The sequence below is a fragment of the Neoarius graeffei genome, chromosome 3 (genome assembly GCF_027579695.1).
Source record: "Neoarius graeffei isolate fNeoGra1 chromosome 3, fNeoGra1.pri, whole genome shotgun sequence".
NCBI lineage: Eukaryota > Metazoa > Chordata > Actinopteri > Siluriformes > Ariidae > Neoarius > Neoarius graeffei.
The window spans coordinates 14,728,995-14,749,376 of record NC_083571.1 but is presented as its reverse complement, the minus strand read 5'-3'; the positions used below and the strand labels follow the sequence as shown (position 1 = coordinate 14,749,376).

Below are 20,382 nucleotides of genomic sequence, written 5' to 3'. Positions count from 1 at the left end.
GGATAAAACGGCTAGAGATAATGAGATGAGATGAGATGAGATGAAGTTTAAACTTATTTAAAAAGAGTACAGTAAAGTAATCCTGTAAACAAACTGGCTGAATGAAAATATTTTAAACTTTCCACATGACCAGTAACATGTGAACAGTGCAACCACGTTTGAACCTCTGATCCATTAACCACGCCCACAATAACGCTGATCAATGATTGGTCAGGAAGATGTGCCAATCATATATCGCGGCCACGCCTCCCGCTCTGTGATCCGCTCGAGCAGCGGAGAGACTTTTCTCTCCACAGATGTTTGGCTGTTCAGTATGGTTAGAGAGGAGGCGCGCTGCAACTTTCCTGAGGAGGATTTACTTTTCCAGGCGTACATGTAGATAAAAGTCTACCAGTTGAAGGGATTTGATTCTTATCAAAGGAAAAGAAGAAGAAAATGCCTGTAGCTATTCTCATGCCTTTTACGGCAACCCCGAGTCGGAAGTCCGTTAGCGCGAGCTCGTTCAGGCTAACGGAGAAATTCATTCTGCTCTTAGTTTTCAGCGCCTTCATCACCTTCTGCTTCGGAGCTATCTTCTTCCTACCGGATTCATCCAAGCTGTTTTTCTTCCGCTCTGACCCGGCCACGGTGGACGGCGACACCCGGACGGGTACAGACGGAGACCCCGGTGGTACCGGCAAGGACGAGAAAATCTTAGCCAAGATTAAGAAGGACCACGAACAGGCTCTGCTCGAAGCCAAGGATACGCTCCAGAAGCGGCCGGATGAAATCAAGCAGGACATCCGAAGCGAGAAGGACCAAGTTGCGAAGAACAGAGGCGGGGAGAATAACGACGGCTCTCTGCCCGTTATCGAGTTCACGCGACCTCCTGGGGCAACAGGGCGCGAGCCTTCCGACCCGGAAACGAGGGAGAAACGAGCGAAAATTAAAGAGGTACACAAACGGGCACGAAATACTTGTTTGAATCAACAAACACCTCAACACTTCCTCGTGGGTATAAATGTCATAAGTACTGTATGCTGAGGTAAGTTGGTTGCCTAGTTACAGTCCAGTCAGAAGTTCATCCTGAGGGGAGGAATATTTCTGAAACTTGCAAAAAAAAAAAAAAAATAGCATTTAGCTTTACCTCAGAAACACCCAGGTGACTGAGAAACATGTTCATAAAACCGGAATAGCGCCGTTACAGCGGTGTAGAGTACGGCATATTCATCTTTTACTATCTAATTAAAAAAAAAAAACTGTTTTCTAAGTCAAACAAACAAACACTTAGGGTTGTGTGTGTTTCTACTGAGGTAAGTAAGTTAGCTTCCTGAGGTGCAGTAATTAGCCGCCGAGTTACAGTTCATCCTGAGGGGAGGAATATTTCTGAAACTTAGCAAAAAAAAAAAATAAATAAAATTAGCATTTAGCTTCATTACCTCAGAAACACCCAGGTGACTGAGAAACACGTTCATAAAACTGGAATAGCGCCGTTATAGCGGTGTAGAGTACAGCATATTCGTCTTTTACTATCTAATAAAAAAAAACAACAACCTGTTTTCTAAGTCAAACAAACACTTAGGGTTGTGTGTGTCTCTACTGCGGTAAGTAAGTTAGCTTCCTGAGGTGCAGTAATTAGCCGCCGAGTTACAGTTCAGTCAGAAGTTCATCCTGAGGGGAGGAATATTTCTGAAACTTACAAAAAAAAAAAAAAGCGTTTAGTTTCATTACCTCAGAAACACCCAGGTGACTGAGAAACACGTTCATAAAACTGGAATAGCGCCGTTATAGCGGTGTAGAGTACGGCATATTCATCTTTTACCATCTTAGTAAAAGATATATAAAACTGTTTTGTGAGTCGAACAAACACTCAGGTTGTTTTTTTGTGTTTCTACTGAGGTAAGTAAGTTAGCTTCCTGAGGTGCAGTAATTAGCCGCCGAGTTACAGTTCAGTCAGAAGTTCAGCGTGAGGGGAGGAATATTTTTCAAACATCATCTTGTTTGTACATCACTTTAGATAGATATGCAACTTTCAGTATTAGGTGACTAGATAATCCATGTGACTGAGAGAGACGTTTACTGCCTTTATAGCAGATTATATAAATATATAGTATGCCATTTTTATTTACTGCCACTTCATAAACATAAAAAAAGGGGAAAAAATCCATGAATATGGGACATTTGACACGTCAGACGTGTTAAATGTCAACAAGGCATCTGGTGGTTTAGCCCCCATTGTTTTAGCCCCGTCTTCATGTGACGTAGCCCCCGTCTTCAAGTGTCGCAGCCCCCGTCTTTGTGTGTCGCAGCCCCGTCTTTGTGTGTCGCAGCCCCCGTCTTTGTGTGTCGCAGCCCCCGTCTTCGTGTGTCGCAGCCCCCGTCTTCGTGTGTCGCAGCCCCCGTCTTCGTGTGTCGCAGCCCCCGTCTTCGTGTGTCGCAGCCCCCGTCTTCGTGTGTCGCAGCCCCCGTCTTCGTGTGTCGCAGCCCCCGTCTTCGTGTGTCGCAGCCCCCGTCTTCGTGTGTCGCAGCCCCCGTCTTCGTGTGTCGCAGCCCCGTCTTCGTGTGTCGCAGCCCCCGTCTTCGTGTGTCGCAGCCCCGTCTTCGTGTGTCGCAGCCCCGTCTTCGTGTGTCGCAGCCCCCGTCTTCGTGTGTCGCAGCCCCCGTCTTCGTGTGTCGCAGCCCCGTCTTCGTGTGTCGCAGCCCCGTCTTCGTGTGTCGCAGCCCCCGTCTTCGTGTGTCGCAGCCCCGTCTTCGTGTGTCGCAGCCCCGTCTTCGTGTGTCGCAGCCCCCGTCTTCGTGTGTCGCAGCCCCCGTCTTCGTGTGTCGCAGCCCCCGTCTTCGTGTGTCGCAGCCCCCGTCTTCGTGTGTCGCAGCCCCCGTCTTCGTGTGTCGCAGCCCCCGTCTTCGTGTGTCGCAGCCCCCGTCTTCGTGTGTCGCAGCCCCCGTCTTCGTGTGTCGCAGCCCCCGTCTTCGTGTGTCGCAGCCCCCGTCTTCATGTGTTATAGCCCTATATTTAAAGTAATACAGACACCTAAATAAATTCCTTAGGACTCCATGAAAATAAAGATAGTTATGATAATTTTCACCCACAATGTGATTGTGAATAATAAGCCTTTGATAATAAAACAGTGAAGAAAAAAACCCCCCAAACAAACACCAAAGTGGCACGATCGAGCAGATGGGAACTGCGATGCCTTGTTGTGATGTCGATTGGGGAATCTCCAGAAACCAGAAGTGCGCACACAGTGTCTGAAGCCAGAACTTTTAAACATCACTTTCCATCACGACCAAAGGAATACAGACAAGCCCAGTCACTAAATAACATTGCAGTTTATTTACAAATATTATGGTATTAATTCAGTATTCCTTTGTGCTACTTTACAATACCGAAAAGGTTTTAAATTAATACTGGCACCTAAATAATTTCACTGTTCTCTATGACTCCGTGAAAATAAAGCAATCTGGCCGACAGATGGCGCACTCTATTGTACACGGACGCCATTACTCCAGATCAGCGTTTCTCAACTTTTTTTCAGTCACGGCACCCTTCAGAAATATGCAAATTCTCAAGGCACCCCCATATAAAATATACGCAGTCACGCTGACCATACGCTGACCCCGGCAGTGATGTTGTGACATGGGAAAGGGGGCCGTGAGACAAATTTTGATGATGCATGAGGCGGTGATGATCTGCATTAGTGTAGCTATCGTTTTTTGGAATTTTAATTCATTTTATTTATTTCAATGTTAGAATATATAATTTTTTGACGGCACCCCTAATGAAGCCAGACGGCACCCCAGGGTGCCACGGCACCCTGGTTGAGAGAGGCTGCTCCAGAGTGTTGAAAATGCTTGAAAACAATGACAAACACAGGCTTGAGCTGTGGGCAGGTACTCTTGGGTAGCTGGGAAAATATTTTATTTTAGCTTTCGGGTAATAAAATAAGTAGAGTCGACTACTTTCCACTACAGTTGTCTACACTATGTCACACCTGCGTGCCGTGGCACGTGCATCAGACTGACTCTTGGGCACACTCCAGACAGCGTAAATGACCCACACCTGCACAGGATTAAGGTGCAATCAGTGCACCTATATAAGGACCTGGAAAACACTCGTAGATAATTAAGTATTGCGTGGCTAACAGATTACTGAGCCTTAGTTCTTCTCTTGGTTTCTGATCCTTGGTTTCCTGTTTCTCGTGTTTGTTTCCTGCCTAGCCTCTTATCGTCTGTTTGTGCCTCGATTGATCTACTGCCTGTTTCACCATTTCTCAGTTTATGTTCGCTGATTCAGATTGTTTGCCTGTTTTCACTTTTCTTAATAATAAACTATCTTCTGCACTTACATCCGTCTCCCACCCATTCCTGACCGAATACTTTGCCCACATGACACACTAAGCGACATATCTCTGTGCCACACTGTGCTTTTGGGAGGTTGGTATTCGGGAGGCGATTGTCAAATTGGAACAAAAACAATTATTTTATCTTGGCCTGAGTTATAACTTATTGACATGAATTACTATTATACTAACAATTACGTCAGTAAAAGATTCTAACAACAGCCTGTACTGGTAATTATTCATGTCAACAAAAACAGGTGGTCTGTTAGAATCATCCCTCCACCATGTCCATTTGTCAGCTTGCTGAGATCTGAGTGGCAGTCACTCACCTCATTGTGGTTGTCAGTGTGATGGTCCTGGTATGGCTCAAACCGGTTGGGCTCTATCCTGAGCTCTACATTCTCCCTCTCCATCTCTCCAACCTCCTCTTCCTCAACTAACTCATCTTCATCCCCATCATACAAGACATGCGCTGTGTCCAAAATCACTCACTACTCACCATATAATGGACTATAGAGTGTGCTTGCCATTTTGTAATGCTGTCTGAATATATAGTGAGAATTATTACACCCTGTATAGTGGACTCATAGGCAACTGCAAAGAAGAAAGTATTCAGCCTTGATTTAAAAGAACTGAAAGATGCAGCAGACACAAAGTACTTTGTATTTATTAATGTGGGAAATATACTCCGTATCTTCTTCTTTTGGCTGCTCCCGATTAGGGGTCGCCACAGCGGATCTTTCGTCTCCATTGCTCCCTGTCTTCCGCATCCTTCTCTACCACACCTGCCACTTTCATATCCTCTCTCACCACATCCATGTATCTCCTCTTTGGCCTTCCTGGTTTTCGTTTGCCTGGCAGCTCCATCCTCAACATTCTCCTTCCAACATGCTCTGCATCTCTTCTCAGGATGTGCTCATACCATCTCAGTCTCATCTCTCTTAGCTTCATTCCCAAGCTCTCCACATGTGCTGTCCCTCTGATGTGCTCGTTCCTTATCCTGTCCAACCTTGTCACTCCCATCGCAAATGTTAACATCCTCAACTCCGCCATTTCCAACTTTTCCTCCTGTCTCTTCGTTAAGGGGGGGAAATATACTCAGTATAATATCACAAAAATGCATGCATGTATTTAATATTTTGAAAACCCACCAGCCGACTGATCTGGCATGTTTTAAGTGTGCGACAGTAATGATGTAAATAATGGTGCGGTTGAATAGTGTCCGAAAGTGTTTTTTCATTTTACCAGTGAACTCACTATATAGTCCTCTGTATAAAATTCCCTGGGTAGGGAGTAGTGAATGAGTGAGTGATTTCGGACACAGCTCATAACTCACAGCTCATGTTCTGTCATGAAAACGTGTTCTATCAGCGTGCTTTCCAGGCAGAGGTTCCCCGATCTACGTCATTTCTGGTTTGGGTCATTCTCAGCGGAAGGGAAGGGAATTCCAGGCATTGTTTCGTGACGGGAGGTTTAAATGTTTTATCTGTTTTATATGCGGAGTTTTCATCTCTACACCTTGCAATTACATTGAAAATTGAAAGTTTGTGTTGAACTCTATAAACTGACACCAAGGAGACCTGTTCGTGTCAGTATCACTTTAAATGTGAATAAAGTCGATCAAATGTGTGTCTATGATTGATCATTCTAGATTTAAAGACAAAGAGAACAGAGCTTTTTTTTCAAGGAAAGTTTGAACTTAAATTTTTTGACTGGATTTTTCATTTGACTTAAAATGAATAAAAGACCTCTATTTCCATGTTTTTTTTTAATTATCCCCTCCTGGCTGAAAGGCCCAAAGGGGGATTATGTCGTGGCGATGTCTGTCCGTCCCAGGAAGGGTACTCACCTTCTGAAATCAACTCCTCTCACAATTTTTGGAGGAATTTCACGAAACTTCGCAGGATTCTTTGTTATATGTTGGTAATACGCATATTGTAATTTCGTTCAATTCAGTCGCATTTTACCAGAGTTATGGCATAGTTGCCAGCGGGGGATATTGTGTTCTTAGAGCACGCTTGTTGTTAGGGCTGGGCGATATGAGAAAAAATTATATCACAATATATTTTTTCAAAATTTTCGATAACGATATATATCACGATATAAATCAAATCACCATTTTTGTATTTTCTTTAATTTTCTGCTCAAAATATGAACATTACAAATTAGTAGTTCCTTCCTAATTAACAAAAATAGCTTAACAAGCCTTCAAGTTTCACAGAACCAAAACAAACTGGATGCACATTCTTTTGTTCAAATGAATAAACTGAAAAATAAAAACTATATACCATTGTTAATCATTTGTGCAAATTCTAGCAGCTTTCAAATAAACATAAAAGACATATTGACGTGTAAACCTTATGCTGCAAGGAGAAAAAAAGTGCAATCCTGTACGTCAGTGTGTTTAAGGTTTTGTGTAACACTTTGTTGTATGTCCGATTTTAAATATCCAAAATACCTCCACACAACCGAAGATCTCTGGCCCTTCTTTTCAACGATGTCCTCCAGGGCAGTGCTCTGACTTTCCTGTTCAGAACTCCGGTCAGTCGGCTTCTCGCTCATTTTTATAATCGCTTTGTTTCACGCTTTGTTGGAGAAATGCCGCGCTCCTGCAAACTTCACCACAGCCATGCTGTGCGTTGCTGCTACACGTGTGTGTGTTTGTGTGTGCACGCAACCTAACTTGACGTGGCTCTCTTCCAACTGATTGGTTACGTGCGGTACTGTTTAGTTATGATTGGCTATTCGCGTGTCTGTCAAAACTTCGGATGAAGTAATTTTATTGAAGGCGTAGGCTTATCGTAGGCATATCGTACGTGTCTAATTTCTAATCGTAGAGATTTTATATTGTGAATAACATCGTAATCGTAAAATCGCCCAGCCCTACTTGTTGTACTTTTTTTTTTTAAAGTGTATTTACTCACAGAAACTCAGCTTGGGCTTCCTTTGGTCATTCATGGTCACGGCAATATGGCCACCATGAATACTTATATAATTTTTTGTGATACTTAATTCTAAAAGCTCTGATAAATAACTCTTATTAGTGTCTTAGAAAGTAAAATTATGATCAGCTTTCAGTGATGGGGCTAAAACAGCTGAAGATGGGGGCGAATACACTGGGGGCTTAATCCTGTAATTCGTCAACCAGTTTCATGTTATTTTATGGAACAGGAAATGGAAAACTGAACAAACTTTCACTTTGAAAGTGAAACGCAACCGAATGGGTTTTCTGTGTGATAAGATAATGAAGCCATGTTACAGAGTTGGGGGAAAGGGTTTGGATTACAAGAGTACTAAAAGTGTACTCCAAAATTCAGCATCACAAGGTCAGTATACTTTCTCAACAAGGATGATATTGTAAAATTCATAGAAATGGAAGCTTAACCTCAAGAGAAAGTCAGTATGTTTTTCTTTCAGTAGAAATCGTGCTATTATGATTCATTTCAATTTGATGGACTTCTTTTCCTTACACAGAGTTGAAGCAAAGCAGTTGAGGGTTAAGGACGTTACCCATGAGTGCGGCATTGACTTCTTGTCTGGCAGCCTGGGATATGTTGGGGGAGAGAGAGATTGAGAGAGAAACATTCCCAGTTAGTATCAAGATGCAACACGGGGAAAATGACATGCTTGGTCATGATGTTTTGGCTAGAGTGAAAGTTTTACACAACTCTTATTTATTATAATGTGTCAGGTTGAATATGGATCAAAAGGTCAGTATACTTTTTTAGCATTACTCTGAAAGGTTCATTTGAGTTAAACTTTAACCTCAGAGGAAGGTCAGTATGTTTTTCTCTCAGTAGAAACAGCACCACTGTATTACTGCGATTGTCACGGATTTGATGGATTTATCTTCCTTACAGCTGGGGCAGAATACAGTTGAAGCAGAACAGTCCAGGGTTAAGGACGTTGCCCATTAGATCAGCACTGACTCTCGTTCTGGCAGCCTGGGACATGTCAGGAGAGAGAAACCTTCCCGGCCAGCATGAAGATATTTAAAACGACGTTGACATTTGTAGGCTGTTATATTTTCCAAAATGTCTTTTCGTTTCGAAGATGGAGAAAAGATGTGTATTTTATGGATCAAATCAACGTAGACCAGGTCCCACAATAAACAGACCAACTGTAACATGTTTTTATTTTTGGAGGCAATTTAAGTCAGTCTACATTGACCCAGTAATAGATTAACCACAGAGTTACGACAACACGTCAGCAGACTGATGGATCAATAGTCCAACTTCATATCAGACAGAAAGAGCATGTACAATCAACTCGGGCTGTGTAACATAACAAATATATCCTGTGATATTTGAAGACATTTATATATGCATTGCTATATACACTCACTGGCCACTTTATTGAGAACACCCATCCGCCTTCTGTTTTATGCAGTTCTCTAATCAGCCAGTCCCTTGACAGTAGCACAATCATGCAGATACAAATCAACAGCTTCAGTTAATGTTCACTTCAAACATCAGAATGGGAAAAATTGTGATCTCAGAGTGAGACTTTCACTGTGGTTTGAGTATTTCAGAAACTGCTGATCTCCTGGGGTTTTCACTAGGGATGTTAACCGATGACCGTTTGACCAATGGTTGACCGAATCAACGTCAACCGGTTAATTTTTTTTGGTTGTCGGTTAAAAAAAATCAGTCGTTTTGAAGCTGCCGATTTTGGAGCGGAGAACCTGGAATTCTGTGTTGTAAACGCTTGGGGCATGCCATACGGTGTAAGGACGACAGCTGACAAATCAGAAACACCCATTCAGTCATGTCCCGCCCTCCCACCCCAGTTGAAGACAGCTGCCACTCTGCGAAAGAAAAGTGTAAACACAGGCTTTTTAGCTTATAAATTACTATTCTGTTTTTTTTTTATTATTATTAGAAGGCACATCGAGTTTAGTCCTGCCTTGGCCAGTGCATTCTGAAAGTATGTTACGGTCTGTAGCCAACAATGTATGTTATTGCAGATCATATCTCTCCACACAAACTAAAGGCGCAGATGCCGACTTTTTCACGGCTGAATCGTGCAGATCCGATTTTTTTTTTAAGGGGGGGCGTTGGAGTGTCTGAATAATTTCATCAGATTAAATTCTGTATTAAAATTACTAAATAAGCAAATGCCGTTACAGTCCATGAAACATAGGAAGTATGAGAAGAAAACAGTAAATCAGAAAGCTGCGCACGTTTTCGCGGAAGCTGCGCAAATGTGCGCAGCTTTCTGATTTACTGTTTTCTTCTCATACTTATACTTCCTATGTTTCATGGACTGTAACGGCATTTGCTTATTTAGTAATTTTAATACAGAATTTACTCTGATGAAATTATTCAGACACTCCAACGCCCCCCCCTAAAAAAAAAATCGGATCTGCACGATTCAGCCGTGAAAAAGGCGGCATCCGCCAAAAGGCGCACCGTTTGCATCCCTGTTTAAACTCATAGGTTAACCGACTTTAACTGGCTAATGAGGCTCGGTGGTCGGTCAAGATTTTTTTTAGTTTTCACACACAACAGTCTCTAGAGTTTGCATAGAATGATGCAAAAAACACTGTTGAGTGAGCGACAGTTCTGTGGGTGGAAATATGTTATTGATAAGAAGGTCAGAGGAAAATGGCCAGATTGGTTCAAGCTGCCAGGAAAGATATAGCAACTTGTAGCAACTCTGTACAACGGTGGTGAGCAGAAAAGCATCTCAGTATGGAATAGCAGAAGACCACATTGGGTTCCACTCCTGCAGCCAAGAACAGGAATCTTAGACTCAAGAACAAGTTCCTATTAAAGTGGCCGGTGAGTGTAATGCATAATCTTTGGGGTATATGCCTCAGTAATAATCCAGAAGGAAATGATATGATGCAGCCTGAACTGAAGCAGTGTTACTGTTACCACTCAAGGTACTGTCGGTTTGGTAACAAGTGTCCATCCAGTAGTGTTTTTTTAATGGAAAAACATAGCTTGATAATAACTTTATGTTTACAAAAATGAGTTGTTTAAGACTGAAAAGTCAGAAAAAAATTAAAAAGTTACAATTTTAAAGAGTCAGTACAAACTGTTGATGTTTAATCAGACTTTGGAGTTGTTATAAAATACTACTGATACCTGCGAAATCTGAGAAAAGCGTATCGTGACCTTAATAATCATTACATGATATCAGTATTATATCATTGTACTGCTCAGGCATGCAGCCAACAGGCGTTCACATTTGTGGCCATGCTTTCCATGTCAGTCTCATTTTGTATGTCTCAGATTAACAATATTGACATTCCCAGATTTTCTAAATCCTCTTGTAAACAGGATATCCTGTCTGTCAAAAATTCTGATGGCTTTCTTGTTTCCAGATATCACCTGGAAAAATCAACGCTGCTGCTTCTCATTGTTTTTAGATCGTCTCCCACATACCAGCAGTTATCTTAGTCATTTAACTTGGGTTACGTTCTTGTGGCATGAGTGCCATTTTTTTTATGCTGATGCCTGCTAGGATCAAACTATGTTTGTGTCAATACATAATTGCCTCTTTTCCACCAAATCAGTTCCAAGGCTGGTTCGGGGCCGGTGCTGGTTCACAACTCGTTCAACTTGCGAGCCAGCTGAGAACCAGTTTGCTTTTCCATCGCTCGCGGTGCTAAGGGAAGCCACGTCATTACGTCGCTGTATACGTCAGTTACGTCGTTGTATACGTCATTACGTCGCTGTATACGTCAGTTACGTCGCTACGTTTGCATAAACCTTGGCGCGAATATCGAAGCAAAAACAACACAGAAGAAGCAGCAGCAGCAACAATAATAATAATAATAATGGATGACTAAGCGTTTGTACAGCTGTGGCTTCTCGTCGCTTAAAAACGGCGATCTTTCGCGGTCTTGTTATTGTTGTTGGTCTTAACAACTCCGCCCCCCCACTGACGTAAGCGGTTCTTTCCTCTGGCCCAGCAGAGAGTTGGTGCTAGCCTGGAACCGTTTTTTCTGGCCCCAGAGCCAGTTCTTTGTCAGTGGAAACAGAAAACCATGGATTAAAGTTTTCCGTCGTGTGTCGGATTTCCGTCAACTGAACTCTCCCAAGGCCAAATGTGAGGTTGGTGCTGATCCGAGGAGAATTAAAATGACGGGTGGTTGGGTAGAGATTGGGTTATAACACTGATGTGTTGCAACACCATCAACTATCAGCAGGGTTTATTTAACTTTTTTGTTTTTGAGCCATGCTTTGTGTCATTCATTTCCTATGTTTGATCATGTTTAAACGTTCGCTGTCTACGGTGCGGCATTAAAAAAACATGCACTGTCAAAATTGGCAAAATACATTCCCATGTGCTTGGCGTGCTTGTGTCTGACCATTTCTGTTTTGTATTAAATTAAATCTTGCCAAAATGACTTAGTTCAAACCTGGACATATAGAAATAGAGCATGTAAAAAAAAAACAAAACGAAAAAATAAACCCCGGAAAGCCCGCTCCTCTGCTTCAGCCAGACTTGAAGACCCCACGGTGCAATGCTTGCAGACTGTCAGAGGTAATTAGACCTAAATTTATAGCTAACAAATCAGCAGATGCCCCAACAATTATTATTTTTGTTAGGCCAATGTGTAAGGTATGTTAGAACCGTGTCTTGTAGCCTACGTTATATCACAATTTAAAGGACGTTTGAGGAGTTGGAGGCTGCGAGCGCAATGATGTTCCGACATGCGCTAAACTTTATTCCCTGAAAATCATACACCAGCGTTCAATGCCCCAAACAGTCAAAATGTCTAGAAGACTACGGTTAAATAATAATCATAGCCTACTAAGTTAAATTACGTCAAAACATCTGTTTCTGGCCGATGAAATGATGGAGGAAAATGAGAACGAACGCAAAGTAGCTAGCAGCCAACTTCACGCGATCTTTTAGGTAACTTAACACTCGTGTTGGCCACAATATTTCTCTTAGTAAAATCTTGAATTGTTTTTGAAGTCGTATTCAACACAAAGTAAGGTCAAATTATAATTTTAATTTTAATGTAAGCGAAGATCCAAACTTTTTTCTATATTGACGTCGAGCATAGAGGAGCATGTCATTCTGCTTTCGGTTTCGGCAGCATGGATGCGCTTTACATGAAAGAAGGCACTGATGTGTCTGCCATCGATAAAGGTATAAAAAAACAAGTGGAGGTGGGCTTGGCTGTACGAAATAGGTGAAAACGGAAAGCCATTTAGTTCATGGTGCAAAAAACTAAACATTCCAGGCGCTTGCATTTGTGTGGTTTGCCACAAAAAAATAATATACGGAAGCAATAGAAAGAAAGTGCAATAAATTGAATATATTAATCCATTAATTAATTGATAATAAAGTTATCAGTTCTAAGTTAATCATTCTCAGAATTTCATCGAAATCCACCCATAACCCCCCCCATAGAATTTCATCGAAATCCACCCATAACCCTCCCCTGTAGAATTTCATCGAAATCCACCCATAACCCCCCCCACACCCCCGTAAATTTTCAGTCAAATAATTTTTTTTTTTGCTTTAATCCATGGAAAACCCGGTTCCAAACTAAGCACTGGCCCCGAACCAGCCCTGGAACTGCTTTGGTGGAAAAGGGGCAAATGAGTAAATACTTTGGGCATGCTGTTATAGGAAAATAATCAATGACTGAAGCATGGTGAGAAGCAAAGTTAATTTTATACCTCTCTGAAGTTTATTACTTTCCTGTAATAGCAACTGTGATGTGTTTTATTCCTCTTAGTCCGTGATTACAGTGAATAAAATTTTTTTAAATTAAAAGAGCAACAAATCATAATTTATTTTAATCATTTACGTTAAAGCAGCTATAACCAGTTGTTCCCTTACAGAGTACTTTGAGAGGATTTTCACTCTCGTGAACTGAAAGCCAAACAAAACCCAAAAATTGAACTCCTTTATAACGACAAATAATATCCATACGAGGCATGTTCGATCATTCATTTGATCATATTTGTACCGATATATACTGTGTACAGATTTATCTTAAAAGAAAAACGAACATCCCTGGCCTTGGGCGCTGCCATCTTATTTTCTTCGTGGTACAAATATTGTGCTCCGAGTACAAATTACGCGAGAAAATTTGAGATTGTGATGTTACTTATACGTACACCACATGACTTACGAAGTGTCAAGCATTTGGATGTAAAAAATAAGCCCAAATGTCACAAAGGGAGATCATTATTTGCCATCCCCAATCCTGTAAAAGATATTACTTTGATGGAGCAAGCTGCGAAATTCTGCCTGCATTTTGTCACTTCCAGTATTGCTGGAATCACCTTCACCATTCGTTTCTTCCTCCTCGGGCTCATATTCTGGTTTAAGCATGTACGATTGAATCACTTTTTGTTCAGGAACATTTTCAATGCTTGTACAGCAAAACTACAAAAAAAAATTACAGAAAATTTCTGAGTTGATGGTTCTGTGTTACTAAGGTAAACGGTGTACTAGTGCACAAGCAACGCCACAAACGGATATCTGGTTTCATTGCAAATGGCCACGCCCACATACTGTAAGGTTTTTTGTTTGTTTGTTTGTTGGTTTTTTTTTAGCAATATTGCAACTTTTAAAATGGATAAATTATTTTTATAAAGTTTTATTTTTAATTAAAATGTGCGAAGGCACATCAGGGCACTTGCTGTGATTTGGCAAAAAAAAGTGGGGCAGCATGGTGGTGTAGTGGTTAGCACTCTCGCCTCACAGCAAGAAGGTCCTGGGTTCGAGCCCAGTGGCCGACGAGGGCCTTTCTGTGTGGAGTTTGCATGCTGTCCGCGTGGGTTTGCTCCGGTTTCCCCTGCAGTCCAAAGGCATGCAGGTTAGGCTCATTGGTGGCTCTAAATTGACTGTAGGCATGATTGTGAATGGTTGTCTGTGTCTATGTGTCAGCCCTGTGATAACCTGGCGACTTGTCCAGGGTGTACCCCGCCTCTCACCCATAGTCAGCGTGCCTGCGACCCTGTAGGACAGGATAAGTGGCTACAGATAATGGATGGATGGAAGACAAAAAGTGGAGCTTGGTATGTTATCGAGAAATTTGCAAAAGGGTCTATCTGGAAAATTTAAAGGAACAGCTTGCTGCTTTTACAAAACGCTGACACTGGAGACTCCATCCATAAATGTTAAACATTTCCTCACAGAAAACGTACAACCAATTAGCACATTTTTTCTATTGTTATTCTGTTTCTGTGGTGTGTTCACCCTACATCCAGTCAAGTCAAGTTTATTTGCATAGCGCTTTTAACAATAAACATTGTCGCAAAGCAGCTTTACAGAATTTGAATGACTTAAAATATGAGCTAATTTTATCCCTAATCTATCCCCAACGAGCAAGCCTGTGGCGACGGTGGCAAGGAAAAACTCCCTCAGACGACACGAGGAAGAAACCTCGAGAGGAATCTGACTCAAAAGGGAACCCATCCCCATCCGGGCAACAACAGACAACATGACTATAACATTAACAGTCCTAACAAAGTCAGCTTCGTTGACACTATAAACCCCCCACCTACGGAAACCCATCCCTGTGTAAGTTGTTACTATAATGATAATTCACCCTATTATCAGCATCATTACCGTCAGCAACAAAACAAAAGTTTGGTAAGGTGCTGCGTACATAATATTTGTTGTTTGTTTCATTTGAAAGGAAACATTATGACTAGCATCTCTTGGAGCTCCAAATCTGAAAACAGTGTGCCAAAGCATGTCTGCTGTTTGCTTCTTTAGTTTTAGAGTTGCAAGGCTTATAAAGCTAGCATGTAAATACAATTTATAGTCAACAGTTTGGTACCTAGGTGCAGTGTTACCGTTACCATGTTACTAGGGGTGTAACAATTCGTTTTAACAACGATTCGATTCGAATCACGATTCGTGGTTGCCGATACGATTCAAGGATGATTTTGGTTCATTTAGAGCGATAGGATCCGAAACGATTCAGTGACTTGAAATCGATTCAGTAACTTTTTAGCCAAAAATTAAATCAGTGTGACTGAAATAAATACCTGGATACTGGACAGTGTAGGTGAAGTTTTCTAGATTCCTGTTGTTTCTTGTAAGGGAATCAGGTATAATTATGGATATAAACAAACAAGTAAACAACAATTAGTGGCAAATGCATTGACATTTTATTTGAATTAAGTGCAACCAACACTTTAGGTTGAAAAAAAAATACTTCTAAAACTTCTTCTTTTGTTTTTCCAACACAAAAATATTACAATATTATCATATATATATATATATATATATATATATATATATATATATATATATATATATTTATTTGATAATATTGTAATATTTTTGTGTTGGAAAAACAAAAGAAGAAGTTTTATATATATATATATATATAAAATCAAAAGTGTGGTCGGCTCGGTATCTTGTACCTTGGCTCCAATGTTTGAATCATTTCACAGAACCCCGGATTTTCAACCACACTGTAGGGTCGCATGTCTTTGCAGATAAACTTGGCAATTGTTGCCGTGATGTTTTTCGCCCGAGCTGAGTTTTGGCCTAGTTTCTGACTAAACATGCTGGCAAGGCCTGAGGCTTCTGCAGAGCTTGCACCTTGCGCTGCTGCTGCAGTGGGAACGCTGCGAGAGGTGCCTGGACTGTTGGTGTTAGTCAGTGAAATCCCATGGCGCCTCAGTGGGTGGTTGGAAAGATTCGTGGTGTTGCTGTGGTACTTAACTTGAGCTTTACGTAGTCTACATACAGCGAGCAACTTATTTAGGACATCTCCGTCCTTGCAAAATCTGAAGTGTTTCCACACACTGGACCGTAATGCTGGTTTGAAAATTTCCCGCTCGCCAGCTTCTCCTCTGCTATCCGCCATCATGCTATATTTTGATTTGTGCTGCTGCTGGCGCGTGACGATGACGTCACAGACAGGCAGACTGAATCGGGTAACGTTTAACACCTTTATCATTAAAAGTGCTAAAAAGCCACATCAGTATAAAGTCTGACATGCTTAAATCCAATGCGTTATTTCCTAGTATCGATACAATCGATTGATTACCTTTTAAAACGATATTAGATCGATGTATGTCATCTGGAAGGCCAACTTGCCGAGCACAGATCATTGTAGTTGGATCGGAGGAAAATAAATTGATTCATCGATGTAGTGGATGAGTCATTACACCCCTACATGTTACTATTTTTAGGAGGGCCATGACGGTTAGCATATTCGCGATTACGGTTAACCGAGTTTGATAACCTATTCGTTTCGGTTTACCCGAAACTTGTTCATTTGTACAACATGTATCCTCACTTATATCATATTAAACACTTACCTTTTCATCATAATAATTGCATTACTTAATTTTTGACATATGTTTCCTTTGCAGGCAATAAAATAAATGACTTATCAACAAAAAATGTGTTGTTTTTCTTATTTTTTTTGTTCAGGAAGTAAAAGTGTTCTTCTTGTTTTTGTTAGAATACATATTTCTCCCTTTCTAGGCGCTTATGAAAACAAGTAAAATATGTAGTCAAACATCAGAGGATGGAAAATTTTTGTTTCGGCAGGAAACGAACTCTCGTTGTCACACCTATCTAGGTGTGCCAACTTTCTTTCATGTGCTTTTGAAGTGACCCGGAAACGAGCATTACCTGCGCAAAACCACGCGAGACTTCGCATTATTATGGGATGGCAAAATGGCCGCCGTAGAAAAAATTCTTGGATTTTATACAAATAAACTCTATTTTCCAGCGTAAAAACCATAGGGTATGTATGTTTTTCATAATCATAAACGAACTACTGTTTCATTAATGATAAGCAATATGTATATTCATTATATCGATTAACCGACTCGTCAGTATTCTAATCGAAAGGCTTAAATGACTGAACCGGATTCGGATACTCGCCTAACCGTCATGGCCCTAATTTTTAGGTGTGCAGTTTCATAAGCTTGCAGAAAGACTTTTAATAAAAATGTAATTAGATGCTAATCTGATTCACATTGAATGTGAAAAGGCTGGGCCATGCCTCCAACCTGAGTCTGATGCACAAGTGGCAAGACATTAAACTAAAATAAGGAGGAAAAAACTATGCACATTGCTACAAGTTTTTTTTTTTTTGTGTGTGTATTTGAATAGCAACTGATAAATTGCTTAACTGTAGAAACACAAGTCATGTGCTTTCTTGTGACTAGGAATTGTTAATAGCAAATCAAATATGGAGGCGTTATAACCGTTTGCACCACTGAGTGTGCTGACATGCACAGAAATGCGTGTGGGAGGGTAGATGTGGCTAGGATTGCGAGGGAGTTCCTGTATACCTTTTGTTTGTACGATTATTAAGGTCTCAATTTAAGTTTGCACTTCGTATTGAAGGTGTTGATGAGACCACATCCAGTGTTAAATGAATTTGAATACAGAATCTTGATTGTTGTGCAACGGTAGTGCAAGGGGTGTTATTTTTTTTTCCAAGGGTTCTTGGGCACGGTGGTATAGTGGTTAGCACAGTCGCCTCACAGCAAGAAGGTTCTGGGTTCGAACCCAGCGGCTGGCAAGGGCCTTTCTGTGCGGAGTTTGCATGTTCTCCTCGTGTCTGCGTGGGTTTTCTCCAGGTGCTCCGGTTTCCCCCACAATCCAAAGACATGCAGGTTAGGTTAATATGGGACGGCCTTGGGCTGAGGTGCCCTTGAGCGAGGCACTTAACTCCCAACTGCTCCCTGGGCGCTGTTAGCATGGCTGCCCACTGCTCTGGGTATGTGTGTGTGCTCATTGCTCATGTGTGTGTTCACTGCTTCAGATGGGTTAAATGCAGAGAGGAAATTTCACAAGTGTGTGTGATGAATAAAGTTGTGCTTTCTGTCTTTCTTTCTATGGATAATTTAAGGGTCTTTAGCTTCCTAAAAGGGTTCTATCAGGAGCCCTTTATGAAAGGACCAGAGGGACAATACGAAGAATCCTTAAGGGTTGTACATGTTCTGAGAGGTTCGAGCTTTGTAAAGCTCTCTAAAGAAATGTTTGAAACTATTTTTAAAACCCACTTGACTTAAGAATCTGGGGTGGGTTTCCCAAAAGCCTCTTAATGCTAAGAACATCTTAACTAGGAGAGAGAGTGTTCATTGTGATGCTCGCACTACCATTTAACGATGATCTTTGTGCTACGATGCTTTTGGGAAACCCACCCCTGTTCAGGATGCATATGAAGAAAAACTATCTTTTAAGGTTTTCCAAGCAGTATCACACAGGTTCAAGGCTCATGCGTCTCTGTGGTGGGAGTCTTGCTTCCATACCTGTGAAGGTCACGCTAAGAATGGACTTTTTTTACGCTTCTTAATGAGATGTAAATCAGTGGGCAGCCTGACCTCGCTGCTCCAGACTCCTTATGCGAATACACTAGGGCTCTGCAAACACCTTCACTTAATATCTTGTAATTGTCTTCTGTCTAACTGGTGCAGCGTCAGTGTCACAATGCATCTACCACTGTGAACATGTTGAAAGATGTCCAGAGACGTGCTGTCAAATAATACTGCTGCCTCAAATTCACATCTCCCATCAGATTTTCATACGAGGAAAATTGCCACACTCAGAATTCATGAAATTGATACTGCGTTTTAAAAAGATTAACGTCATTGTTCTGAATATTGTCATCATTGTGCCACATTTGCCTTTTTCAAATTAAATAGTAAGACACATTTGATCTGAAAACTTGCTTAACGAATTAAAGAAGGCAAAGGACGGTTGGTTTCATGGCATTTAGACTTCAGAGTGCTTCATCATAATCATAAATTGTGCACGTAATATTTTATTTATTCATAATCACTTGTTAGCATATAAACTATAGCTAGGATTTTTCAGTCGGGTTAGCTTTATAGCAGAGACCAAACTTGTGCTTGATTCCAACAACGTGCACCGATACTCTGTGTATGTTGGTCACTTGTTGTTTTGATAAATCCCAATCATTTGCCAAATCAGAAAACATACTGTTTTCTTTCTGAACACTGGAATCTTCAGTCTACTTGTTTTGCTATATGGATCGACGTACTTGACATAACCCTTTGGCTCGATCTACAGGCGAATTGTCTGAAAAGAGTAAAAAGCGAGAGGTTATTTATTTATTTATTTATTTATTTATAATAATGACAGTGCCTGATAATGTTTACCTAGGACAGTGGTTCCTGAAATGGGGACCTTGGAGCATAGACACAGGGTGTCTGTAATTTAAAAATCTATATAATTTATTGTTTTTGTTACAGTGATGGGAAAGCACAACCCACCCTTATCAAAGCTATAACACTGGGGAACAATTTGAAAAAAATTTTTCTGTTGAGTTAGATTTTTATGCTGATTAAAACTAAAATTGGCATGCTGATTCCAAAATTGCAGTCAGTTTTTTTCTAGCACGTCAAGTTTTTTCTCCACAGCTTACCCTCCAGATAAGCAAAATTCCACTGTAGTAAGACTATTTGAAGGTTATGGAAGAATGTTATCAGGGTAGATGGGATGTACATATGTTGGCTGACTATTGTTGGAGCATCAAACGCGATAGTCCTCAAGTTGAACACTCCAGAAAGAGCTATAAACGTACATTTTTACCTTAACTACTTGCACAGGCGGCACGGTGGTGTAGTGGTTAGCACGGTCGCTTCACAGCAAGAAGGTTCCGGGTTCGAACCCAGTGGCCGGCGAGGGCCTTTCTGTGTGGGGTTTGCATGTTCTCCCTGTGTCTGTGTGGGTTTCCTCCGGGTGCTCCGGTTTCCCCCACACTCCAAAGACATGCAGTTAGGTTAACATGGGGTGGCCTTGGGCTGAGGTGCCCTTGAGCAAGGTACCGAACCCCTGACTGCTCCCCGGGTGCTCTGGTGTGGCTGCCCACTGCTCTGGGTGTGTGCGTGTGTTCACTGCTTCAGATGGGTTAAATGCAGAGGATGAATTTCACTTTGCTTGAAGTGTGCATGTGACAAATAAAGGTTTCTTCTTCTTGCACACCATTATAATTACAGTAGCCATATCCTTTGTAAAAACATAATAGTGTTAAATAAACATTGCAGTCATGCCTGTTTCTTTCATATTTCATTGTATGTCAATATTTGTAAATTTTTATAAAACAAGCACATATCTGTTAAGTACAGTGTTTTTC

At 41.2% G+C, this 20,382-nt stretch overlaps 1 protein-coding gene across 1 annotated transcript in view; it reads left to right on the top strand.

Moving 5' to 3' along the window:
* Positions 1 to 256: 256 nt before the first annotated feature.
* man1a1 (mannosidase, alpha, class 1A, member 1) overlaps positions 257 to 20,382 on the top strand; it is a 370,371-nt gene continuing 350,245 nt past the window's right edge. Inside the window, exon 1 of the mRNA XM_060916425.1 lies at positions 257 to 933. Within this exon, the coding sequence (XP_060772408.1) occupies positions 436 to 933 (498 nt within the window). The 5' untranslated portion in view covers positions 257 to 435. The remainder of the gene's footprint in view (positions 934 to 20,382) is intronic.